Source organism: Gadus morhua, chromosome 22 (assembly GCF_902167405.1).
Source record: "Gadus morhua chromosome 22, gadMor3.0, whole genome shotgun sequence".
Lineage (NCBI taxonomy): Eukaryota > Metazoa > Chordata > Actinopteri > Gadiformes > Gadidae > Gadus > Gadus morhua.
In genome coordinates, this window is record NC_044069.1 from 17,903,495 (window position 1) to 17,929,707 (window position 26,213).

The 26,213-nt window shown below is 45.8% G+C and overlaps 2 protein-coding genes across 18 annotated transcripts; one reads left to right on the forward strand and one right to left on the reverse strand.

The window, feature by feature from the left end:
- Nucleotides 1–2,718: 2,718 nt before the first annotated feature.
- On the forward strand, nucleotides 2,719–7,707 carry si:ch211-152p11.4 (regulator of G-protein signaling 8). Of its 4 annotated transcripts, none has more exons than XM_030347232.1 (6): nucleotides 2,719–3,007; nucleotides 3,393–3,940; nucleotides 4,150–4,199; nucleotides 4,464–4,597; nucleotides 6,062–6,228; nucleotides 6,732–7,707. In XM_030347232.1, the coding sequence occupies exons 2-6, from the start codon at nucleotides 3,461–3,463 to the stop codon at nucleotides 6,900–6,902; spliced, it is 1,002 nt and encodes a 333-aa protein (XP_030203092.1). In that variant the 5' UTR covers nucleotides 2,719–3,007; nucleotides 3,393–3,460; the 3' UTR covers nucleotides 6,903–7,707. The 4 variants fall into 4 exon arrangements, with proteins under 4 accessions (XP_030203092.1, XP_030203094.1, XP_030203091.1 ...); XM_030347234.1 differs by having other exon boundaries at nucleotides 2,726–3,007; nucleotides 3,386–3,940; XM_030347231.1 differs by having other exon boundaries at nucleotides 2,727–3,137.
- A 916-nt stretch (nucleotides 7,708–8,623) lies between these two features.
- atat1 (alpha tubulin acetyltransferase 1) lies at nucleotides 8,624–20,996 on the reverse strand. 14 transcript variants are annotated; one of them, XR_003974555.1, is made up of 13 exons: nucleotides 20,611–20,996; nucleotides 20,368–20,428; nucleotides 20,078–20,169; nucleotides 19,614–19,671; nucleotides 18,884–18,997; nucleotides 17,378–17,479; nucleotides 17,058–17,103; nucleotides 14,725–14,799; nucleotides 13,991–14,195; nucleotides 12,580–12,683; nucleotides 12,083–12,155; nucleotides 10,450–11,713; nucleotides 8,624–9,618 (listed from the first exon to the last, which is right to left on the reverse strand). XR_003974555.1 is itself a non-coding variant. In XM_030347241.1 (13 exons), exons 1-12 carry the CDS (start codon nucleotides 20,700–20,702, stop codon nucleotides 12,116–12,118), a joined length of 1,035 nt encoding a protein of 344 aa, XP_030203101.1. In that variant the 5' UTR covers nucleotides 20,703–20,996; the 3' UTR covers nucleotides 11,575–11,713; nucleotides 12,083–12,115. The 14 variants fall into 14 exon arrangements, 11 of the variants coding, with proteins under 11 accessions (XP_030203096.1, XP_030203097.1, XP_030203099.1 ...); XR_003974554.1 differs by having other exon boundaries at nucleotides 8,624–10,057; XR_003974553.1 differs by having other exon boundaries at nucleotides 9,987–11,713.
- Between the last annotated feature and the right edge of the window lie 5,217 nt (nucleotides 20,997–26,213).

Here is a 26,213-nt window from a genome sequence, read left to right on the forward strand (position 1 = left end):
GGTGATTGCTGTTCGACTATAAGAAGAGGAGAAGGGATCACTGATCTTGCTGTTTATCCATAATAACCAAAATAACTGTTGACAAAGTGTGTCAACTTAGGGGATGGGCCTGCATCTCATGTTCTCCAGGAACAACTTATAATGTAAGAAAATTATTTTAGGTTGACTGCTTTTAAGTTCAAGTTCACGTTCTTTAATTTGTCAAATGCACAACAAACATGCAGCAAGCAGTCCTTGCTGGCAGTGAGATCCCAGTGTTCTCAGCTCTCCTCGAAAGTGCAGGTACTAAGTAGAGAGTATAACATCCATAGAGGTGGCTGAGTATCCTGGAGTCCATGCCCAACCTCCTCAGCCTTCAGAGGAAGAAGAGTCGTTGTCGCACTGCCCTGACGATGATGCCAGTGTGATGGGACCAGGCCAGGTCCTCCTGACGCTGCTGACTAGAGACGGGACCAGGACAGGTCCTCCTGACGCTGCTGACTAGAGACGGGACCCGGCCAGGTCCTCCTGACGCTGCTGACTAGAGACGGGACCAGGACAGGTCCTCCTGACGCTGCTGACTAGAGACGGGACCAGGACAGGTCCTCCTGACGCTGCTGACTAGAGACGGGACCAGGACAGGTCCTCCTGACGCTGCTGACTAGAGACGGGACCAGGCCAGGTCCCCCAGACGCTGCTGACTAGAGACGGGACCAGGACAGGTCCTCCTGACGCTGCTGACTAGAGACGGGACCAGGCCAGGTCCCCCAGACGCTGCTGACTAGAGACGGGACCAGGACAGGTCCTGCTGACAATGTTGACTCTCTCCACTGTTGATGTAAATGGAGGGGTGTACTCCTCCCTGCTGCTTCCTGTAGCAAGCCACCTAAAGCACTTTCCAATATCGCCTAGCATTAACCCATTAATACACAGACAGCAGTCCACCCTGCAAGACACAGCCAGCTCATCAGGAGCAGTTAGATGGATGCTGTGTTGCTCAGGGACACCTCGACACTCGTCAAGGAGGAGTGAACTAGCAACTTCCGGTTACCAGTCGACCCACTCTACCTCCCAAACCAAATGCCGCGCGACTGTAAAAATAAAACATGATAAAAATCTGAAAAATGTGGACATTCAGTCCTCCCCCCTTGCATAGAAATATGCATGATGCCTGTACACCGAGGCTATGCTATATAGGAATGGGATGTAGGATATAAAATGATGAATATGTGATCATATTTAAAAAAATGAGAAGATTGTGTGGTTTCGAAACAAGGAATAGAGAATTGTTTTTAAAACTATGTTTTTGATTAGCCATTTCTGTATTTCCTTTTTGAATTATAATAAATAGAAATCATGGGCCAAGATGCAGTCTGAACAGATGAGTCTTCAGCCTGCATGGAAGATGGGGTAGGGTAGGAGAGGTGGGGAGCTCCATCCACCATTGTGGAGCCAGGACCAGTAGGGTTTCACTGTCCTGGGGTCAGTGGGGAGCTCCATCCACCATTGTGGAGCCAGGACCAGTAGGGTTTCACTGTCCTGGGGTCAGTGGGGAGCTCCATCCACCATTGTGGAGCCAGGACCAGTAGGGTTTCACTGTCCTGGGGTCAGTGGGGAGCTCCATCCACCATTGTGGAGCCAGGACCAGTAGGGTTTCACTGTCCTGGGGTCAGTGGGGAGCTCCATCCACCATTGTGGAGCCAGGACTGCAAACAATGGAGATCTAGCTGGGCGGCTGGTGGGGTCCCCATGTAGAAAGGGATAAGCGAGCCAGTAGGCAGTCGTTGAGCGTCGTGGACGGGCTGGAGAGTATGGTCTGACCAGGTCCTGGATGTGGGATGGGCCTGAGCCAATCATGGCACGGTAGGCCGGAACCAGTGATGGGAATTGGATCTGAGCAGCCATCGGCAGCCAGTGCTGGGGGGGGGGGGGGGGGGGTGAGCAGCGTCGTCTGGGAGAAACTGGTTGAGGACCAGCCAGGCGTTTACATTCTGGCTGAGCTACAGAGGGGGAATGCTATGCAGAGTTCAGGTGAACTGTGAACTCTGAACAAGCTTGGGTTCATCTGTGTAATGTGGGAGACATCACGTTGTCTTCAGAGCAGTGTGTGAGAGAGGTGGGACGTGACAGAGTGACGTCCATCGTGCGTCACTGCCGATTGGCGGGTGTGATGCGTGGACACGGAGAGAATACGTGCTGCCAGCTGGGACTCAAACCGTGGAAAGGAATTTGAAAAATGCCCTTGCTTTAACATTTTCCAAAGGAGAGCTAGTTTGTTGGTTTAGTTGACAGGGATGCATGTACAGAACAAGTTATATACCAGGGTTAGCTGAATAGCTAATTTCCATCTGTGGTCACACCATTATCAACCAACCTTTAAGGGGAGATAGTCATTGATTGCAAATGACCATTCAGGGTTAGGGTTAGGGTAACCCTAACCCTAACCCTAGGCTGGAAACAATGATACTTAGTCATAGTGCCTTTTCTGATATTTCCATATCTACTTGGGTCGACTCCCTGTAACACCCCTTCTTCCCCCTTCCCCTCCCCTACTCTACCCTCTCCTACCTGTACCTTTAAATTGTAAAGTACAACGTGTTGTTTAGGTCATAAACTTCATTGCAATCATTTCCTCTCTAGGAACAGATTTCCCAAGTGATCTTTACCAAAGGTCTCTTCACAGTGACGTGGAGTCGGCCAATCCAGACACACCTACACTGTAGTGAATGAATGATCAGGCCTGCGTGTCAGACGGGCCCCTGGAGTGGTGAAGGGCAAGTTGAAACCCAAGCGAAGGTGTGGCGTCTACCGTGTGACGCCTTCATGTTACAAGAACTTTCATGGCGTAATAATGGAACGCACTCCGGGCGGGGACATAACAAGACATCGCGTCCCTATGTTTAATCCAAACCAACAACGACTCAGGAGTCTTTGCAGGGGGTGGTTTTTTTTTGTTGCGAAAAAGCTGAACTGGGGAAACTGTGACGGTGTCATGTGGTACAAAGCAGAGGAATAACACGACCTGGAGGTAGGCATTCTATTTTCTCCGTGTTTAACCCCGGGCGGCTGTCTGCTGACCACGCGTCGAAATTCTCACAATGTCCGAGGCGCTGACCGCCAGGGACACACTGTTTGGAAACATGCAGCTGGAGTAGAAGGTGATTGGCTTGGAGGAAAATGTGTATTTGTAAAAGTGGGTCAGCAAAAGCATCCCCTTTGACTTGAGATCCACATCATTGCCTTTTTCTGATCTACCCGAGCTACGTCGGGTAGTTGTTTGAGGCCAGTTCCAGTGTGTTGCTGTTTGAGAGCATTTTATCTCCTCCTCTAATTGTATATTCCTCCCTCCCCCCTCCCCCTCCTCTATCTCTCATCTGCTTGCTTGTTGTGGTTCATTGTGGTCCACTGAACAGACACTCCGCTTTCTCCGTCGAGCTTCGCCTTCCCTCGTTCACTCTGAGCCACGGTCTGCTGAGGCACCATGCGGAGGTTCAGCTCCGAGGGGTCCCTCCTGGACATGGACGTTATGCCCTGGAGAGGGATCCAGCTGAAAGACCCCCCGGTACTTAACAGGGAGTCGGGCACCCACACGCATCTACTCGGCCCCTCCGAACAGGCCCGGAGCGCGACGCTGCCCCCGACCATCCGAGAACTGGGTTCGAGTCCCGGCTGCCCGGCCACGTTGACCAAGGATCTCAGCGTCAGCGTGGAGGACTTGAAGGAGCTGAGCAAGCGGAAGATGGACAACCTGCGAGTAGGGACGATGGGCGAGAGCTTCCGTGCCTACAGCGACGGCCAGCTGGCGCCCTCCTCCCAAGGCAGCAGCACCGGGAGCTTGGAGAGGGACGACACGCGCCCGTCCTCCCCGTCCGACCCCTCCTTGAAGTCGCGCCACCACCGTGAGCGCGCCAAAGCAAAACTGTCTGCTGCCAAACTTCACCTAAAAAGTTTGTTTGAACTGGTAAATTAACTAATTACATTCTTAACCGTGTGTGTGTGTGTGTGTGTGTGTGTGTGTGTGTGTGTGTGTGTGTGTGTGTGTGTGTGTGTGTGTGTGTGTGTGTGTGTGTGTGTGTGTGTGTGTGTGTGGAAACCTAGATACCTTTTTGTAAGAAATAATTTGAAACATGGTTTGTATTCAGCAAGAATTTGTCATTGTGTAATTTCCAGAATCATCATTCGTCCAACTCCAATATAAGCCAAGCAGTCCAAAAAGACAGGTAGGTCGAGCATAGACAACCCAACACTGTGCCTCACTTGAACGTGGGCGTCTCTAGTCATTTGAGCTGCTATTATGATAAAGGAATCTAGTTTTCCAAAGGCCCCTTACAATTAGGAAATTTATGGTGCCATAAATAACTGTTGAGACAGATTGATCCATGTTGTTGTTGTGTTGGCACCTTGTTGTCCACACACCTGTAGGGGCCAGAGACCAGAGACCATTCAGTATCACACGGCTGATCACTTTTCCTCCTCCTCTCCAGTGCCAAGGAGAGGCGCTCTCGCCTTCGCTTCATGCGCCAGTGGAGTCAAGTGGGTCACAGTGGGGGATTGAGGTTCAGTTTGGAGGCGCTGGAGAATTGGGCCCGGTCTCTCAACGACCTGCTTGCGAGTCAGGGTAAGCTTGTTCAATCAGCCGTTCAAGACTACTACGGCCAGTAGTGATTCATTGCGATTCGTGATGTCTCGTTTTCGGGTCACCGTTGAATGAGTGAAAGCCATCCTACTCTTCTTGTAGTTCTTTCCCTGTGATGTCATGAGCGTGGGGGCAGGGTTTGTCTGGCTTTTTCGGGTATTCCAGGTTGGGATTACGCAGCGAATAACAAACTGGGCCAGCGATATAAACTCTCCCCCGGCACTAAAACAAGCTACAACTCCCTGTCAGGGGCAACAATGTTGTCAGAAAAGGGGTCTGTAAAAGTTTCAAAAACACGTGGACTCAAATCCCCTCTGAGATGTCCGCTCTAATGCTAATGAGTTTAGGGGAACCGGAAGCCAGGCGTCACTCCGCCCCCTCACGGCTTTTGGTTTCCGGCCCAGACTCTGAGCCCCAGAGGGGATGCTCGAACATCAAGGGACGGCTGGGTCCCAGAACATTTGTGATCGAAAGGGTCTCCTACTAAAGGGACTGAAATAGTAAAGGGTCATCATGAGCATTTAGCAGACGTCACACACTTCCTGTGTGCTGTGCAATACAAATACCCGGTGTGTGTGTGTGTGTTGGACCCTTTCTCAGAGGCCGTCGGCTATGAATAGAGCGTATGGTAAACAACTACAGCCGTCATAAATCAGGGCCGGCACAGAGAAATGGCTCAGCACACTTCTGTCCAAACAACCTCTTCGAAACATGTGACGTTTAGGAAAAGGGAACAAATATTGCATCGTTGGGAAACTGGGGACATTTCTTATGAAACTAGTTCCTCCTCAGCGAAATAACTGTGTTGTATCTTCATTTAATCTTCATTGTCAAGTGGTCCGAAACCAGTGGATTTACCCCCAATAGAACCCATAAGGTCATATGCTTCTCATGCTGTTTCAATAGGAGCTGGTTCTGCCACCATGTCTTTTAGGAATGTGTTTCCTCCTGTTTTGAATGTAGGCTAGTTGTTACTTTAACCTGTGCACCTTTTAAAATTGGTAACTAATAATAGTACTAATCCAAACAAATAGGAAGTGGTATTATGTAGGGGCAGGATTGATGCCAGTAACCTTGAGCAATGTGAACTAGATCATGGAACATTTTTCCCTGATGTCACTGTCAACAATCAGTCTTACTATTTAGGTGTTTTACCATCCGAGTTGTAGATCATTGTCTAGTATACTTTCTGACGTGTTGGCACTGGCCCACATTCTCCGACCGCACGCTCCCATTGTCTTAGCCTCTGGTTGGATGTGTGATTGTTGTGGTGAAGATGTCCCCCCCCCCCCCCCCCCCCCCCTCCATACACTCACCTGTCTGAGAAAAGGTCAACAGTGCAACCTCATTGCGGAGGTCCAGATAAAGCTATGTTTTGAGCTCTTTATCACAATGCCATTCTTGGAGAGGAAACCACCATTCATAGCAGCTTTGTTTTGATAACAGAGGGAGTGTCTGTGTTCGGTGCATTCCTGCGCTCCGAGTTCAGCGAGGAGAACCTGCAGTTCTACCTGGCGTGTGGGCAGTACCAGCAGTCCTCCAACAACTTCAGCCTACAGCGGAGGGCCAAGGACATCTGCACCACCTACATCCAGCCTGGCTCCCCCCGCGAGGTACAGCCCCCCCCCCCCCACTAGGAAGGGAGAGAATGATCAAAAGCATGCCCTTCTTTCTGCCTCCCTGTACAGAACCAGGAGTGCGTAAATGTAACCGTACATTGTTGTGCTTTTATGAGAAGGTTGTTTAACTCTTCCATTAGCCTATTGTGATTAGATTGACTTATTTTGGCTTTAGTGTGTGTGTGTGTGTGTGTGTGTGTGTGTGTGTGTGTGTGTGTGTGTGTGTGTGTGTGTGTGTGTGTGTGTGTGTGTGTGTGTGTGTGTGTGTGTGTGTGTGTGTGTGTGTGTGTGTGTTGCAAAAACACATATTATAACGTAACAGAACTACATTAGACACGTTTACAATTTGAGCACGTTTTTTGTCGTACAGTATTTCCTACTGCAATGTCAAATCCCAAATGAATTGTTCTTTGTCTTTTTTCCTTCTCCTTCGTAAAAATACCCATCACTGGTTGTCCAGCCTAACGGACGCATATTGTGTTTTCCCCCCTCACCAGGTGAACCTGGACAGCAAGACCCGGGACCTGACCCTCCAGCTGCTGCAGGCACCCTCACACACCTCCCTGCTCCCCGCTCAGAAGCGCATCTACTCCCTGCTGGACGCAGACTGCTACCCCCGCTTCCTGCAGTCCCCTCTCTACCTCTCCCTGCTGGAGGACGCTCGCTAGGCCTGGCCCATAGCGGTGGACCTCAACGTGTGTGTGTGTGTGTGTGTGTGTGTGTGTGTGTGTGTGTGTGTGTGTGTGTGTGTGTGTGTGTGTGTGTGTGTGTGTGTGTGTGTGTGTGTGTGTGTGTGTGTGTGTGTGTGTGTCAGGGTTTTGTTCTAAAATAGGAAAATGTATGGCTTAAAACTATTTGTTTTGATCTTGCTGAAATTATTTATTGAATGTATAGAAAACGTTCAGAAAAATGGGCTGTAAATTGGCCAGAATGCAAAGAGACTGTAGGGAGTCAGGAAGTAAAAAGACCAAGTCAAGGAGTGTGTCATCGAGTGTGGCGTTAATAAACAGTCAAGCCAGCATGTCGACCGAGTGGAGGGTGGACTGATCCCTTGGGGAGGAGTCCTCTTACTGCTCAATGTGAACTTGGGAACTATGCACATGTCTGCCTTCTAATCATTAAACGCCCTCCTTTTGCGGGCCTCACTGGGTGCAGATTAGGTGCTTACGGTCCCATGAGCACATGCAAATGTCATTCCATGAAACCAAGGAGAACAAGTCCGGTGAGAATGAGCCAGGTTTTAAATGTTATATATGGGGTTGGTCAGATATTTGAGTGAATGTATTTTTTAAGAACCTTGTAACAGCCCCCCCCTCCATCTTGATTTCACCGAGGTTGTAGGCTTTTTCTTACGCTTTCTTGTCGAGCAAAATCTCCTTTGATGTTGCTCTATGTAAAATGTAAATAAAAATGTATTTATGTGTGGTTGAACGATCATCAACTTCAAAAATAAACATTCCTTATTGTATTATCCCTCAATTCTAGAGATTAGTTAGATACAATAATATGTAGAAGGTGCCGTCCTTCGGAGGAGACGGAAAACCGAGGTCCTGACTCACTGAGGTCATAAAATATCCCAGGGCACTTATCACAAAGAGTAGGGGTTTCCCCGGTGTCATGTTCCAACCAGGCTCATTCAATCTGGCCCCCTAATCATCCTCCTGTGTAATTGGCTGACTCATTAATTCCCTCACTCTCCACCCCAGGCTGGTGTGTGGTGAGCGTTCTGGCGCAGATTGGCTGCTGTGCATCACCCAAGTGGGTGCTGCCTTCACTGTAAAGCGTCTTTGAGTGTCTAGAAAAGGTCTATATAAATTCAATCCATTATTATTAATACAGTGGGGGTTAAACGTAAAGTATTTAAGTGGAGTATTTAACTGAATTCAGCAGCAGTCATTTCCTGGTAAACCGGTTGTTGCAACCCATCCGTAGGAAGACGTCTCCTGTCTCCTTATCCTCCCATCAGGCAGACTAAAATACAGTATGTGATGCAATCAAAGGGTTCATTTCATTTCAGTTGGTATTCATCAGATGGAGAATGGGTAAATACTTGTATTTATAATAAGGCACGAAGGCACAAGCCGGTTAAGGGGAACTTCTTGTTAAGGGTAAATCTGATACAGTAAATATTACCTTTGCATTTTGAATGAATACACAGCTGAAACTAAACCCATGGCAGTGTATCTGTTAACATTTCTCTTTGAATGCCTTTGGTTATTTTTAGTTCCTTCTTGGTCACCGATGATGTCTGGGGAGTAAATACGGTTTCATTCCAAATCTTACAACAAAACAATACATTCCATGATAACACAAATGAGCACAATCTTTTTGGGATCGTATTGTTTTTTTATTCTTAATAACGCTTCAAATAATTATATACAATTTCTGAAAAACATTTGACACAATATAAATCAATACAAATAAAGTGGTGAGTAATGTGCAGAGGCTTTTTCCTTCTCACCAAGGCAGAAGAGCGAGCTCACAATCAGTGCAAGTTCCATCTGACAAATATGAATCCATATTTAACCCCCGTCAGCCCCCTGGACATGGCTCTGCTCCTGTCATGCACCATCGCATGGGGAGCCCACTTCACCAGTGAAGATGAGTCCTAGCCCTGTCCTGGTTCATGAAGGGAGAGACCATCCTCAGTGCTGTCCCCCTGGGTTGATCCGACACAGAGGCCCAGTGCTGTCCCCCTGGGTTGGTCATACACTGAGGCCCATCCTCAGTGCTGTCCCCCTGGGTTGGTCATACACTGAGGCCCATCCTCAGTGCTGTCCCCCTGGGTTGATCCGACACTGAGGCCCATCCTCAGTGCTGTCCCCCTGGGTTGGTCATACACTGAGGCCCATCCTCAGTGCTGTCCCCCTGGGTTGGTCATACACTGAGGCCCATCCTCAGTGCTGTCCCCCTGGGTTGATCCGACACTGAGGCCCATTCTCAGTGCTGTCCCCCTGGGTTGGTCATACACTGAGGCCCATCCACAGTGCTGTCCCCCTGGGTTGGTCGTACACCGAGGCCCCTGGAAGACGGCTCCGCTGGAGGGCCGTGAGCCCAGGGCAGCAGAGGCAGAGGTCCTCAGTTCTACCCCGGGTTCACCAGGGTCTGGTGCTCCGGTACTCCTGCTTCTGTCGGACCCACTGGGCCGTGTGGGGGCCCTCCCCCAGGGTCCAGGAACAGGGGCCGCCCAGCAGGGCTCTCTGGCCCCCCCGTGTGGCCCCGGCTTCCCAGGGGCCCGGCGGGGCCTGGCGCCTGGGCAGCAGCTCTGTCTTAGCCGCCCGGGCCCCTGTCATGCGGTGCGCCCACTCATGCCGGCCTGGGGGGGGCGCCGGGCCGGGGGGCTTCCTGGGCGCCAGCAGAGGGGGGAGTGAAGGTGGGCGGGGCCTAAACACAGGGGCACGGCGGGACAGAGATGGTGCCATGATGAGAGAAGAACGTGGTTGATGGAGAGGAAGAAGTGGAACATGTAGAGTACGATACCGGTTAACATGCTCTTTAATTATATCTTTTTTTTTTTAAATCAACATATTAAAAAGAATGTGGTACTCTGGCTGTGGACCGCATCAACCTGCGGAAAAATCAGTTAATTCATAAATATTTGGCTACGTTTTCAGCTCCCAGTTTTCAATTTCATATTTTGAGTTTAGCCAACCCATTTTTGGCCACAAAGGAACACAGATAAGATTTGTTTTAAATAATGTATGTTTGTGCGTGCAAAGCCTTCTTCCTTGAGATCTGTGGAGGTGTCCAACCTGTGTGTGTTTGTGTTTCCCACTGGCTGTATGTCAGTCCCTGTCTCTCAAGACGTCTGCTAACCTCCAACCTACGGACGCACAGCACTTTACACAAAGTACACTTTGTAAAAAATGCACTTTAAACCAAGCATACATTACATAGAGCGCACTTTAAACATAGTACACTTTACACAAAGCGCACTTTAAACAAAGTACACTTTACACAATGCGCACTTTGCACAAAGCACACTTTATGCAAAGCGCACTTGTTTACACAAAGCGCACTTTGCACAAAGTAAACTTCAAACAAAGTACACTTTACATAAAGCACACTACACAAAACGTACTTTACATAAGGTGCACTTTACACAAGGCACACTTTACATAAAGTACACTTTATGCCTGTGCTGAACTTGGGGCTGGTGCACACAGTGCACTTGGCGGTGGTGGGGGTCCGCCCCCCCTTGAAGAGCGCCCTCACCTGGCCGATGGAAGGGCGCCTGGTCCCGGTTCAGCATCAGACCGCTGATGCTGTCGATGTGGCAACAGGGATGGTTGCCCCTGGCAACCGTGTGCTTGTGTTTGCTGCCAGAAGCCATCAAAGGACAACAAAACAATACATTCCATGATAACACAAATGAGCACAATCTTTTTGGGATCGTAGTGTTTTTTTATTCTTATTAACGCTTCAAATAATTATATACAACTTCTGAAAAACATTTGACACAATATAAATCAATACAAATAAAGTGGTGAGTAATGTGCAGAGGCTTTTTCCTTCTCACCAAGGCAGAAGAGCGAGCTCACAATCAGTGCAAGTTCCATCTGACAAATATGAATCCATATTTAACCCCCGTCAGCCCCCTGGACATGGCTCTGCTCCTGTCATGCACCATCGCATGGGGAGCCCACTTCACCAGTGAAGATGAGTCCTAGCCCTGTCCTGGTTCATGAAGGGAGAGACCATCCTCAGTGCTGTCCCCCTGGGTTGGTCGTACACTGAGGCCCATCCACAGTGCTGTCCCCCTGGGTTGATCCGACACAGAGGCCCAGTGCTGTCCCCCTGGGTTGGTCGTACACTGAGGCCCATCCTCAGTGCTGTCCCCCTGGGTTGGTCGTACACCGAGGCCCATCCTCAGTGCTGTCCCCCTGGGTTGATCCGACACTGCGGCCCATCCTCAGTGCTGTCCCCCTGGGTTGAGCCGACACAGAGGCCCAGTGCTGTCCCCCTGGGTTGGTCATACAGTGAGGCCCATCCTCAGTGCTGTCCCCCTGGGTTGATCCGACACTGAGGCCCATCCTCAGTGCTGTCCCCCTGGGTTGGTCGTACACCGAGGCCCATCCACAGTGCTGTCCCCCTGGGTTGGTCGTACACCGAGGCCCCTGGAAGATGGCTCCGCTGGAGGGCCGTGAGCCCAGGGCAGCAGAGGCAGAGGTCCTCAGTTCTACCCCGGGTTCACCAGGGTCTGGTGCTCCGGTACTCCTGCTTCTGTCGGACCCACTGGGCCGTGTGGGGGCCCTCCCCCAGGGTCCAGGAACAGGGGCCTCCCAGCAGGGCTCTCTGGCCCCCCCGTGTGGCCCCGGCTTCCCAGGGGCCCGGCGGGGCCTGGCGCCTGGGCAGCAGCTCTGTCTTAGCCCCCCGGGCCCCTGTCATGCGGTGCGCCCACTCATGCCGGCCTGCGGGGGGCGCCGGGCCGGGGGGCTTCCTGGGCGCCAGCAGAGGGGGGAGTGAAGGTGGGCGGGGCCTAAACACAGGGGCACGGCGGGACAGAGATGGTGCCATGATGAGAGAAGAACGTGGTTGATGGAGAGGAAGAAGTGGAACATGTAGAGTACGATACCGGTTAACATGCTCTTTAATTATATCTATTTTTTTTTTTAAATCAACATATTAAAAGAATGTGGTACTCTGGCTGTGGACCGCATCAACCTGCGGAAAAATCAGTTAATTCATAAATATTTGGCTACGTTTTCAGCTCCCAGTTTTCAATTTCATATTTTGAGTTTAGCCAACCCATTTTTGGCCACAAAGGAACACAGATAAGATTTGTTTTAAATAATGTATGTTTGTGCGTGCAAAGCCTTCTTCCTTGAGATCTGTGGAAGTGTCCAACCTGTGTGTGTTTGTGTTTCCCACTGGCTGTATGTCAGTCCCTCTGTCTCTCAAGACGTCTGCTAACCTCCAACCTACGGACGCACAGCACTTTACACAAAGTACACTTTGTAAAAAATGCACTTTAAACCAAGAATACATTACATAGAGCGCACTTTAAACATAGTACACTTTACACAAAGCGCACTTTAAACATAGTACACTTTACACAAAGCGCACTTTAAACAAAGTACACTTTACACAATGCGCACTTTGCACAAAGCACACTTTATGCAAAGCGCACTTGTTTACACAAAGCGCACTTTGCACAAAGTAAACTTCAAACAAAGTACACTTTACATAAAGCACACTACACAAAACGTACTTTACATAAGGTGCACTTTACACAAGGCACACTTTACATAAAGTACACTTTATGCCTGTGCTGAACTTGGGGCTGGTGCACACAGTGCACTTGGCGGTGGTGGGGGTCCGCCCCCCCTTGAAGAGCGCCCTCACCTGGCCGATGGAAGGGCGCCTGGTCCCGGTTCAGCATCAGACCGCTGATGCTGTCGATGTGGCAACAGGGATGGTTGCCCCTGGCAACCGTGTGCTTGTGTTTGCTGCCAGAAGCCATCAAAGGAAGTGGATGGGGGGGGGGGGGGGGGGAGCCCGTGGATGGAGAGATGTTTTTTTTAAGCAAACACAAGGGATTGTAGAATAAAACAAATGGCAAAATTAAAATCCAATTAAAATAACAAATGAACTGCAAATGAGCCAACACAAAAAACAAAGAATTCATGGGTCAAAGAATAATTAATGGGAGAACACAAAAAACTGCAGCGGGTATTGAACACAGTTTTCTATGGTGCTTTGTGTCGCATGTACATGTTTAATTGCAGGTGTGTCGTAGTTCATATGCTTGATAAAAAGCAGACATGACATTGCGGTATGTATTTTAATGAATTGTTTTTAAAAAGATAAACAACCGAGGAAACAGCCATCCTCTTTTGTTCTGCTAGGGAGCAACAGTAAAAGTTTTACAAAAAGTGGTAGGGCCGACAGCCACTCTCACTCCTGTTCCGGTTCATTCTGTGTGTTTCCATGGAATCAAATAATGTCCCTGGGGCTAAGGCACTCCCCTTCCTCTGTGACTGAGAAGCAGGCCCTCCATCAAGCTAAAAACCAGACGCCTTCTTTAAAAGGGGAGTGGAGGGCAGGCCGGTCTCTGGGGGGTTCAGTAGAAACCCAGCTGAGAACGATTAAGGGAACTACTCCGGGGGGGGGGATTGGAGAGGAGAGCGTCGGAAAGGAAAGGATGGAAAACGAGGCGGGAAGGATGAGTGTTTGTAAAACCAAGATAAACAGATGGTGGAAAATGGGTTCCAAAATTGGAGGAGGATTTTGGAGAGACAAGGAAAGAGAACAACGAATTAAAGTGGACCATCAGTGGTACAGCAGAACAACCAGCCTCAGAGCAGAAAGGTGCATAAATCCAGCCGACACTTGAGTGTTACTGCGGCCGCTGCCTCTCCGGGCTCTTTAGTGGGCGGTAAACAAAGGAGGCTGACTAATGAGAGGAATATGTAGCGTTGGCTTCCACAGCCAAGCAGACATGGCACGCCTTAACAAGAGGCACGCTGCTCCTATTGCAGTCAACCTCCAAGGACAGCTAGGGATTTAAAGCTGCTGCAGGAATCATTTCAGATTTGCAAAGAGAGCAGGAGAGAGGATTTTTAACCAATTTGTTTTTTTTTACTTTTGTTTTTTAACCAATCATGAAAGAGATGCACTGATTGGTCTGAAATGAGCCCGGGGTGGCCGGAAGCTAAAGCGTCCCGTAGCTAGATGGCACGGGGGCCAGAGGTACATCAGGTGTTCTCAGAGCAGCCCCCTACCTGCCGGCCGACGTGGGAGGGGGGAGTCGTACCTGGTGCGTCTTGCCTTGAGGTGGTCGCTGAGCAGGGAGTGGGGCGTCGGGGGTCCACCAGAGGCCGGAGCTGGCCCCTGGGGCGGGGCTTGGGCGGGCGGGGCCCGGCTGGGGGACGAGCCCACGCTGTGGGAGCGCGAGTAGGGGGAGGATCCCACCTGGGGCGGGAAGGGCCACTGCCCCACCCTCTGGTCCCCGCGCAGCGCTGACACCGGGACGGGAGGGCACAGTGTGAGCCATCCATGGACTGGATCAATCATTCATTATCAACCCACAGTCTGGGATGAAGCCAGGCCACGTTTGAGGGACAGCTGGTTCCTGGAATACCGTCAGCATTCACACCCAAACTAGTTTTTTTTGTCATCACCTTTCAATATGTCTTGTTTGTGTTGGCACACACACACGCACGCACGCACGCACGCACGCACGCACGCACACACACAGGCACGTACGCAAACACGCACACACACACACACACACACACACACACCGGAGACGATGGTTGAGTTAAGTTAAGTTCTCGTCGTCAAAGTAGGTAGCGCTGTAAGCCTTTTAGTTACCAAGCACAAAAAAGCAGAAACTACAATCTTGCAGGATCAACACACAACCCATATTTTGAACATGAAAACAATGGCAGTGTTGGCAGAAAGTGTGAACACATGCATCATGCGTCACGGCTGGGGAGTTTCCATATTAACGGTCTGTTGACCGGCCTGTTGGGTCATACTGCTCACCTTCTCTCTCCATTAGAGAGTAGGGCTTGATCTCTCCTTCCACCTTTTTTGGGAGACCCTTTCTCGACGGGCCCACTGTAGGGAGAAAACAGACAAAATACTATGACAGAATCTGGGCTATAGATCCAAGGGACAAAGACTGAAATATTTGCCTCATTCATGTGTGTTTATTTTCTGCCTGACATTCCTCCCATGTCAAAATAAAACACCTGTTATCCAATCTCACAATTTTCTCAAGGAATATTTGATAGTTCAGTGAGAACCTTGTATGGTGTTTTAGCTATAATATATACCGTAGTACAGTTAAAGTGTATACTGTATGTAGTAAAACTAGTCACAGGCAGTTTTGAACAATTCAAATCTGGGTTAATGAAGATCATTAACCCAGGTGAAGATCAGCCTGACCCCATTGTCAATTACTTTATTGAACACTGACTGAATCAGTTAGGAATGTCTTCCCTAAAACATATGTGATCGAAATCACTCAGCACTTTTGGATATTCAACACTGACATGACATTTTTGCATCTACTTTGCATCTTTAACTCAATTTCAAAGTCAGATGAGTGCAGTTTTGATCCTACTTATTTTCTTGAGATGTTATAAGAACAAAAAAACGGACAGACACACAATTATTAAAGAGCAACAAAGCTCTAACATCAAACCAGCAATAAACTCTAAGCAGGCTATTCCCTGACTGGTACCAATTTGTGGCAATCCAAAACCCATTAGCTCTCCATGGCCCCGTTCCATCAGAGATGGTGGTTTGCACAAGTCTCACGAGGTCAGGGACCCTTCAGAGGTTAGACCTAGTGTGTAAAGTTGCGAAGTGTTTAACATGGGATGTTACGAAACCAACGCATAGCAGAGATTACTGCAGAGCTTATGTATAGAGTGAAAAGGTCCGTGTGTGTGTGCTCATACCAAGGGCCTTTCTAGGCTTTTGAAATATCCGGGGCTTAGCCCAGAGGGAAAGGGAAAATGCGCACGGCAAATCTTATGCTTTATTGCGCATGCACATCTTTCATAATGCTTTGCCTAAATACACAAAATGCGCAGTTTATTATAGCTTTAAATAGCTACCTGACTGCTGTGCTGCTTATCCCCAGACATCTAAAGATCCATTCAAGTTATTTCAGAGTAAAATGAATACAAGTGAGACAGACCTTACCTATATATATATATATATATATATATATATATATATATATATATATATATGACTGGGGATAGGATAGGGTAATGGACTTAAAGGTAGGTGGTAAACAGTCTGGTTATGTTTTTAAACCGTTTATTCTCTTGCCAGGAGAACTATCTAGAAGGACTAAGCTACTTTATTTTGGGATGCCCCGGGAATCCTCATGTTTGTTTCTAGTGTAAAAGAAGCTTAAAAATAAATAAATAAAGGATTCGGGGCTAATTAAATAATATCCGGGGCTTAAGCCCCGAATGAAACAGCCTAGTGACGCCACTGGTTCATACCTGTGTGTTTGCGTCCATACCCGTATGTGTGCGTGCGTGTGACTGTGTTGGTCCGCGTGCATGTATGTGTGTGAGTGTGTGACGTGCACATTTGTATAATCTAGATATGCCGGTCAGCCAAGCTTTAATTATTCTACCGGAGAGGAGAGGGGGGGAAGGGTTCTTAGATCTTAATAACCAATGCAAAAAACAAAAGCAAAACAGACAGATGAAGGTGACCTTGTTTAGCAGAGAGACAGGGGGGAGGAAAGGGAGGAACAGAGGGGGTAAGGATAAGGAGATAGGGGAGTTGAGACTAAGGAACAGAAAAAGTGATGAAGAGTCCTTACAAAAAGCCGTACATTCCCTGATCCGTCAGAGGAGAGTGGGGCGAGCCTGAGAGAGTTTGGTGGAGAATGAAAGAGTGTTTGGAACCAAAATAACCGCATGTCAACTCTCTGAAGGACTCTCTCGCTTTCTCTATCTCTCTCTTATGGTGGAAGAGAGAGAGACAGAGAGTTAGATAGAGAGAGAGCCCTTTCCAGATTTAACGTTTGACCTGAATATGTCTTGTTATATGGGTAAAACTAAATGAAACAGTTAATAATGTAGAAAGGAAATATGCAGATACCGCACACTATTTAGGTAAGACCATGCATGAACAGTTTGACTGAAGACCCATCAAGATGCTGATGACGAGTTTGGATAGGATGCACAGACTACATAGACCTCAAGAGAGATCTATTGTGTTATAGTTGTATACATCAATCAATGCAATGCCCATGACGACAATGTTGAAAATCTAACAGACGACATGTAATTAGAATTTTCAACGTGAAGTAATAATTACAAACGCCATTGTAAAGAAATTACCTGATTTGTTGAGGAAGAATCCCTCATAAACCACAAAGTTGTTCACCTGGCGACAACAGGAAAGCAAACATAGAAAATGCATCCATGGTTCCTTGATGTTTCGTTCAACTTAAACCTTCTGATCTTGTTCTGTTCCTGGAATAAATCCTGCCATGGATGGGGTGGCTATAAATAGCAGCTAAAACATGTCATCAGAAGAGATGATAAGCTTCCACTCCCCTCTGATCATGTTCCATACACCATCATGTCGAGGAATCAGACTCTTAAATGTACCACTATTATTATCATTTCTGTTATGAGGTTTACTCGCAGACTGGTACCTGAGGAACACTCTGAGTCAGGCAGTAATGCTTTGCGAGGAAGGCGAGGAACTTGGCTGAGGGTCTGTCGTAGGCCATGAGCGCCGGCTCCATCTGCGTGTGCTGTGGAGGAAGATGAATGAAAGACACAGGAACAACGACACCTTGATGCCAACACACACTTGCCACCGCTGGAGACGCATTGCACCTTTGATGATTTCTCTCAAACCATTCCCCCTAGATTCCTATGCCGTCACTTCTCCCCCCTACAAATACCGACATCACCTTCTTGACGAATACTATGTAAAGTGTTTCATTGTTTGTTTTGTGTGAGTGAGTGTTTAATTGCTATAATTATGGCGTTGGTCTTATTAACTAATCGTGAACCTTATTCAGTTATTCTACTGAAATTAAAGTTTCCATCAATGGAAATTGACTGATGTTGCTCTATGGCTGATCTGGGTCGAGGGTATCATATCCCTGTATCTGATCCTCTAGGGGGAGACCAGACCCTGGCTGATCTGAGTCCAGAGGTTTCCATCGCTGTGTCTGACCCTCTGAGGGCAGACCAGCGCCCTGGCCGGAAACCACAGAGTGCGCAGGGCGGAGCTCTACAGATTGCCCTGAATGGGTCTGTATAGCGTCCTGAGGGTAAACTCATTCAAGAGGTGCAGATTTCAGAAGACGATATCTCTACAGTGGCCAGTCTACTACCCAGGTTCATTTTAAACCTTTACGGGCACCTTGTCTGAAGACGTTGTGATCGGGACCGGTCGGGTAAGCTTGTCTCTTCACGGCTACAAGAACATTTGGGTTTACAAAGCCGGACGAGTTTGCACTGCCTAACCTGGCTAGCCTAAAAATCGAAAGATTTTTTGAGACTACTCCTTGGCCAACTGTTCAAATAACACTGCCGTCTCAACGATAGGTGCCACTACCCAGAACTGAATCAGAATATAACCACCGGTCTGACCAGGGAGGCTCCGGTTACAGGAAGTGGATGTGAGTGCTAGGATCCTCTCTCTGTATCGGAGTAATGGAAGCACTGTCTGCAGCCATTAAAATGTAAAACTTGCAACACTGCTGACACGTGTGAAACATGAAACCTTTTAAATATTGCAGTTTTAATTATATGATGTTTATTTTGATAGAAATGTTAGAAAGACACACATCAATTCTATGTGTAATCAACAAATTAATGTGTGACTAATTTTTTTTGTGGGGTTTCTAGATCAATTGATCAGGGTTTAATTATATTTTAATTATGTTGGTCAGTTTTAAGTGTCCAAATTTGGATTAGCACTGAAGCACTTTAATTGTTTTATCCACTGTATGTAACTGTCCCATTTGTGTTTGTGTGTATGTGTTGTCCTAACTGTGTGTCGGAAGCCCACTTTTAAACTGCAACACAAGTTTACCTCAGGTACGAATAAAGTAACCTGAACCCTATAATAAGTTGCAGACTTTTCTTTTATCCATTTCCGTCTGCTTGAGACTAAGAGTTCCCAGGTTTCCAGGAGGCCTCACCTGCAGCATGAAGTCAAAGAGCTCCAGCCCGTAGCCGTGGCGCTGCAGGCTCTCTGAGACGTAGAAGTCCAGCACACACAGCGGCTCCGCCTCTAAGTGGGCTCCCCGCTGGTCCTGAGAACCACAGAGCACCAGGGGCCTTACGTCACCTGGGGGCCATCTTGGTTCTGACGGCTAGCTTTGGTGGAGCTGCCTCCAACCGCAGCGGTCAGCGGTTAGAGGCAAGATGGACACCAAGATGGCCACTAAGTGAATAAGGCCCATCAAGACTTCTGGTCAGGCTTGTAAATCAATGAGAAACTTTGAAGTGCTTTTAAATGAGTACGAAATGTAGCAGTGGAAAAGGCTGTACACTATTAACACACACACAACGATATTTTCCTTCTGTAGTTTCCTGTCAATTTCCCTATTATAGCCTTAATGTTTTAACCATCACCGAACATTGTATGCAAAAGAGAATCTAATATTAATACCATTGGTAACACTTTATAATAACTGGGTACATTAATGAACCAGTAAGTAACATAGTCAATGCAGTAAGCAATAGCCCAACCCCTAGCCCTAACCCTACCCCTAAGCTATATAATAATGCTCATCACTGCATTAACTCATGTTAATGAGAATGAATGTTCCATTGTTGTAAGGTGTTTTACAACAATGGAACATTTCAAATTCACAATTCAAACAGTCGCCTCCTTCAAAGCTAGAAATATATTTGTTGGTCACTTACAAGGAGAAACAACTTCTTGTAGCCGACCTTGAGAAACCCTACTCCTGCTCCTTGGCCTCTGCATGGGGAAAAGGAACGATTGGGGAGGTTTACGTACTAGTGAGAAGAATATAAGACATATATTTCTCAACCCAGCTGGAGTAATGGCCTCCTCTTCATGGGTCAACAAAAGGGTTCTAGTTTATTGTTGACCATATATACTGGTCCAGAGGATTCACAGAGAGCACCATAGAGCCTCAAATGTACCCACAGAATAGCTTTGTTTAGCATCGGTATTGTTAGCACACTAGGGTGGAGTCTGTTTCCCAGAGATGTCCTCTTAACGTACACCAAGCACTAAGACAACCCTGGAGGGGTTATACTTGGTATGATGTTACTGTTAAAGACCTTTAGATGGCAACAATTTAATAACGTTTTATTTTGAGTAGTTTGGACGTGAAAAACGGTGTGATATAACAAGATACCCATTGCTGGTTTCATCCTTGATAAGGTAAAGGCTGTGCTGGTTGGACTGCAGCTTCACAGCACTTGTTATTGGAGCTGGCAACTGTTGAGCCTGTGGATGGAAAACATCACAACGGTAGATGGTTCACATTGATTTACAAAGCCCTGGTACTCTAGATAGATAATGCAGCTGTCATGCAATATTTATTACAGGTCCTTGCAGAGAATGGTCCTTTACAATTGTGGATGCACCATTTAGTTCCTTCAATGCAATTAGCGATAATTGCTTTTAACTACAACAAACACCAACCTTAGAGGAGGCTTTACCAAGCTCATCAATAACTGAAGCTATTTTGCTTTGCAGATCTGGCCTGGAGACAGAAATCAACAAAATATTAGACTCCGTTTGACCAGGATTGTTATGACACAATGACACAATATGATCCAGCCATCTTATACAGGAAAGCATAAACCCTGGGGATAGACGATGGGCGGGTATCAACAGTGACACTGACCAGACCAACCAACACAACACAACAACCATGTCACCTACCTTCCTTTGGATTTATCACCAGGAACAAGGCTCTGATCCAACACAGTGATCCGCTCTGGGAAGATGTTGTTAATATCAAAAGAGAACTCCATTGTTGAGCTACAAATAGATCTACATTAGCTGTAATTCTAACGTAGTAAATTCAAAGCTAATTCTAGAAAAGCAGTAGCAGGCGCTGAGCTAGCTAACCGTAGCCTTTAAACAAATTATATTTATTTGTAAAAGCGTTCTTTTAGAGTCTCGCTCTTACTCTTTTCAATACAATCTCTTATGCTAATCGCGTTAAAGGATTTCATTGTCTTTGTTGCAAAACGCCAGCATCTTCTAATCACATTGGCATTGCAGTGATGTGTGTTGGTGTGGCTGCGAGTCCACTCCCCGGCAACCTCACCGTAATAGCTCTAATAAATGAGCAATGGGATTTCAGAAAGAGTCTACATGATTATCTAAAGGCATAAAACCTCGCTTAAATGTCCATGCAATTACTAAAATATTGTCTAGCATAGCTACTCCCCTAGAATAGTCTGCGTATATATTAATTGGTAAGTAACAGGTTTTTTCTTTGGTTACTTTATGTTTTACGGTAAAGGGGGTTTTCCCCATTGTTGGACACGCCTGCATTTGTAGTTTACATTACCTTTTTATTTACAGCGCTCTGTCCTGACGCCGTTAATTAGGGGGCCAAGCCCGAAGGGTTGGAACCCTATTGTTTTTGTAAGGTTTATTTTTATTATTATATTCTGTTTTTATGTTTGTAAATCAGTATGGACTCACAGTATCTGCCATGGGCCATTATAATCCTGTTTCATTATAGTGCTTTCCCGACAAGGCAGATTAAAGCCCAGTTGAAGATACGATTTATATAACATCATGCGAGTCCATCGTACTTCTATGAACATCCATTGATAGTAATAATAATAATAATAATAATAATAATAATAATAATAATAATAATAATAATAATAATAATAATAATAATTAGTGTTATTATTGATGAGGTCGTTCGCCTACAATTTAAACAAATCTCTAAATATCTTTGAAAGAAAACCGAACACTAGATGGCGCTGCAACATTTCATTTTGGCTGAATATACAGGCGCAACATGTTTAGTCCATTGTCTTTTAAAGGGCTCCGGACATCCATAAATCGAATTGAATTGCTTATGAACAACCTTCACCGATTCTATCTGCCAAGTACACTCTGAGCCTGGCAGAAGGAAGGAAGGACGTTAATTTCAAGTGGCAAAGGAAATGTAAAGAAAGTCTGCTGTGATTAATCAATTATCAGCTTTATAGAGCACATGATATTCAAGCGAACATCAGTACCTCATATTGGACCACATATTTGGTGTGCTAACACAAGTCCCGAATAGCGTCTTCTACCCATAAAGTGGTTAACACAAAACCATACACAGCTGTATGGGTTTGAGATAAGTCAGACCCTGCTATGGTCTCTTGGCATTCCGCCCTGCAGGCACAAAACAGACCAACGTCTAAACTAAAACTTGTAGGCGTGGCTTATTTACCATTCCAGCCATTTACAATATAAGCTGAATTCTTACCTGTGTTCGAGAGATGCTGCATTTAAAGTTACCTTGTGTCCCTCTGAATAAACCACGTGTTGAACATTTACCTCTCCGAGTCATACCTGAACAATAATCCCTTTATAATTCAGTGTGCACGTCTGCACAACGATTATACTTTTTTTCGTTGTTATAGATGGGTTTTACGCATTAGTGTTTATTGTGGCTATCAGGTTTCATTCAACTTAAAAATGTATTAAAAAATTCTGATAATGATAATAATAATAATGATAATATTAATAATAACAAACATAACAATAATTACACCGATTATTAGTAGGTATACAGATATCTAATAATTATAATTATAATAATATAAGTATTATTTGTATTATTAGTTATTGATTACTTCATATATAGTGTATAGTGACTAGTATAATAATGATTATTATTATTATTATTATTATTATTATGGTAGCAGTAGTATTATAAGGCCTGTTACTGTTATTAGTATTAAAAATATGTAGTGATGTTTCAAGCTTGTTTTTTCAGTTTTTTCAGTTTTCCGATGTTGCTGAAAACCAAAAACCATCTCAGGACGTGAGCATATGACTGAAAGTAAAATAGCATCGAATATTTCGGGAAAATATCCTAGTTTTCACTTCCTCAGTTAAACTTTTGTTTCGATTGATCATACTTCCTGCTTACATTTAAATGTAATGCGACAATTTCTGTTCCCTAAAGAAAACAATAATGTAGAGCCACACTAGTCAATAGCCTTTAGGAAATATAATGACTACTTATATAAAGAACAGAATTATGTTTATTTCAGTACATTCCTGTTTAATTTCAATGTTGCACAATTGAAATTGCAAAGAATCTATTAGGGCCTACAGTGCCGAATTAATTCATTATATCATCTATTTATCATCTCCTCAAATACTGAATGTGCACAATACTTTCTCTGAACATGTTGCTCATGGATTCCAATGCCTGGTATGGATCGGGGTTCCAATGTCTGGCAGGAATCAGGGTTCTAATGTCTGGCGGACCGGGTTTCCAATGCCTGGTATCTGTCATTAGTGAAGCTATTCTTCAGATGCTTCCCCTTGCATTTGCACAGATTAGCAAATACACATGCATGTAGGCTAGCGTAAGCAGAAACTGTGGTTTCTGCACGGCCTTCCGATGTCGAACGGAAGTTCTGCTCCTTTACACACATAAACAATAGCTGTCTTACTCAGCCATTACGCCAGAGCAGGGGATCTCCCCTTCAGTTGTCTTTCAGTGAACTTATGTATTTATAGAAATTCCTGTCCCCTGCCATAAACCCGCAGTGGATAATATGAAGAGGAGGGAAGCATCGAAAAGGTGTTAAACTTTCATTTACAGTATCAATATGAATGATACTTTCATTTAACATCAATTTACCATTACCATTACCAAACACACACACACACACACACACACACACACACAAACACACACACACACACACACACAAACACACACACACACACACACACACACACACACACACACACACACACACACACACACACACACACACACACACACACACACACACACACACACATACATGTTATCGACAGGGGAAGTGAGAAACTTCCTTGCTGAAAAACCTGCAAGGACATGGCAGATTCGCATATAAGTTCACACATAGAAACCCACTGACGAAACTGTTCCTCTTTCCATTTGCCCAGTGATTCATGATGACCAAAAAACCCTGATGTAACAATACAGTATTCTATTTTTAGAGGAACAATGATAATAGACCATTTTCATTATCGGTCTGACCCAAAACTGGGTCGACTCTGTGACAAGGTCACTTGGCCCGCTTTAAGTTGTATATAAGACGTCAAAGCAAACCACTGGATTTGAATATAAACAGATCACAGGACGCTGGGGTTCAGACCTATTTCGAAATGACACAACGGAATTTGGATGCGTGCATCTTCCATCTTCTGTGCAACCAGCCCCCCCTCATATGAGCTATATTAAGCCCTCCTCATAATGTCTGTGGTTTGAACAGCACTATTGGTGTTGCAGCTTATTTGACGTCATATCATTTAACGTCACCTCAATTTATGTCATGTCATTATGTCATGACGTTTAAATGTATCTATATTGACCTAATTTGGAAACATTGAATATACTGATTGATTTTACATTTTATGTATATTTTCATATTGTTCAATGCCTGAAACGACATTACGTATACTTGAAATGATCTTAAGAGAGACACTTTCAAGAAGAAGAAGTAGAAGATGAAGTGGTCTATTAATATACTTTGAGTACAGTGAAAGTATATTGAATGTTTATTCAATCAGCGTGTTATTACATGTGCTATATAATATAGGCCTACGCTAAACTTGCAATATCACCAATACATATTGACAATAGAATGATGTTTATTAATAATGCAGAATAATACTTTATGCATGCAATAAAAATTTGGGTTAAGAAATCGGAATGATCAAAGCACGGTTGCATCGGTAACTGTGTTGCAGTTTGGTGAGTCACAGGCCTATAGGCTAGGTTAACCGCAGGGAAACTGAGGTATGATTGTGTGTGATAAAGATGATGATATCATCCCAAAATAAACGTACAACAACGACCTTATAAGGAAAGGATAAGGTCTATGAGAGTGATTTAGTCGATTAATGATTTTCCTTCTGATGAACCCAAACTAAATTAAACCTGAGATGTCAGATACCAAGAAATAATACTCTTAGACACTTGTTGTATGCGCAATTCTCTTTTGAACATCTTTTAACAAGTTAGACAATGCTAGCACAGCTTATGCTAAAGCACGTTATGATCCAATTCCCTGTTCCGTTTTTAAAGGTTCCATGGCATGCTACTTTATGGATGCTTATATATAGGTGTTAGTGGGCCCTTTATACAGTACTTGAAGACGTTGAAGAAATTCTGCCTTGGTGCAGAATTACAGCCACTACGAGCCAGTCCCACAATGAGCTTTCCACAAAGGTGCCGCTTTTTAGAGGCGGGTCAAGGTGGAGGGTGGGGGTGTGAGCAGCTTGCGGCCATCATGCACTTGTGTTTAAAGTGGATGCATCGCAATGGCGAGGCGCACACAGCTTTTGGCCGTGTTCTGTAAATATTCTAGAATCTAGAACACTCCGAGTCCTGGAGCTCTATATCTAAATAATAACATAATATACTTAGATATCTACATCATATAATATATATTATCACGGCCAAAAGATGTGTGCGCCTCCAGACAATATTATGAACCTCAAACGACTGCGTCGGGTTCTCCGACGTCTCTGCTTCTTCCACTTCCCCATCAATCTGAAGTAGACTGTACCGCGACATGGAGGAGAAAGGGATTGTTGCCCGTGCCTCGGCGCTGCCCGCTGCCTGCTGCCCACTGCCCTCTGCCCTCTGCCCACTGCCCTCTGCCCTCTGCCCTCTAGCCTCTGCCCTCTGCCCTCTGCCCTCTGCCCTCTGCCCGCTGCCCTCTGCCCTCTGCCCTCTGCCCTCTGCCCTCTGCCCTCTGCCCTCTGCCCTCTGCCCTCTGCCCGCTGCCTTGGCAGTGGTCAGTGGGGCTCCGGCGGGGGACATTCGCGGTCAATCCCTTTCTCCGCCATGTCGTGGTTCAGGTTCACTTCAGGGAGTGAAAGCCAAAGTTTCTTTCCCCCCAATTCCTTCTCAACCATGGCTGAGATAACCCCCACTACGAGTCTCGTTGTGGAAATACCAGAGAGATCAGAGAACCTGACGTGTTATGCGCCATATCACCAACAGCATAACGGTTATTCAAATAACAAAGAAGTGTACAACACTTGAATTACAGTGTGTGTATTCACACTAATTTGGAAACATTGAATATACTGATTGATTTTACATTTTATGTATATTTTCATATTGTTCAATGCCTGAAACGACAGTACGTATACTTGAAATGATCTTAAGAGAGACACTTTCAAGAAGAAGAAGTAGAAGATGAAGTGGTCTATTAATATACTTTGAGTACAGTGAAAGTGTATTGAATGTTTATTCAATCAGCGTGTTATTACATGTGCTATATAATATA

Bases quoted from the DNA above. Each gene is read 5' to 3' on its own strand.
- si:ch211-152p11.4 (XM_030347232.1), top strand. From the start codon at position 3,461: ATGCGGAGGTTCAGCTCCGAGGGGTCCCTCCTGGACATGGACGTTATG. The intron at 3,941-4,149 runs GTAAATTAACTA...TGTAATTTCCAG, and splicing joins TAAAAAGTTTGTTTGAACTG to AATCATCATTCGTCCAACTC. The intron at 4,598-6,061 runs GTAAGCTTGTTC...TTTTGATAACAG, and splicing joins CGACCTGCTTGCGAGTCAGG to AGGGAGTGTCTGTGTTCGGT.
- atat1 (XM_030347236.1), bottom strand. From the start codon at position 20,702: ATGGAGTTCTCTTTTGATATTAACAACATCTTCCCAGAGCGGATCACT. The intron at 17,104-17,377 runs GTACCAGTCTGC...TGTTGTCGCCAG, and splicing joins TGACTCAGAGTGTTCCTCAG to GTGAACAACTTTGTGGTTTA. The intron at 12,156-12,579 runs GTGAGGGCGCTC...GTGCGTCCGTAG, and splicing joins GGCGCCCTTCCATCGGCCAG to GTTGGAGGTTAGCAGACGTC.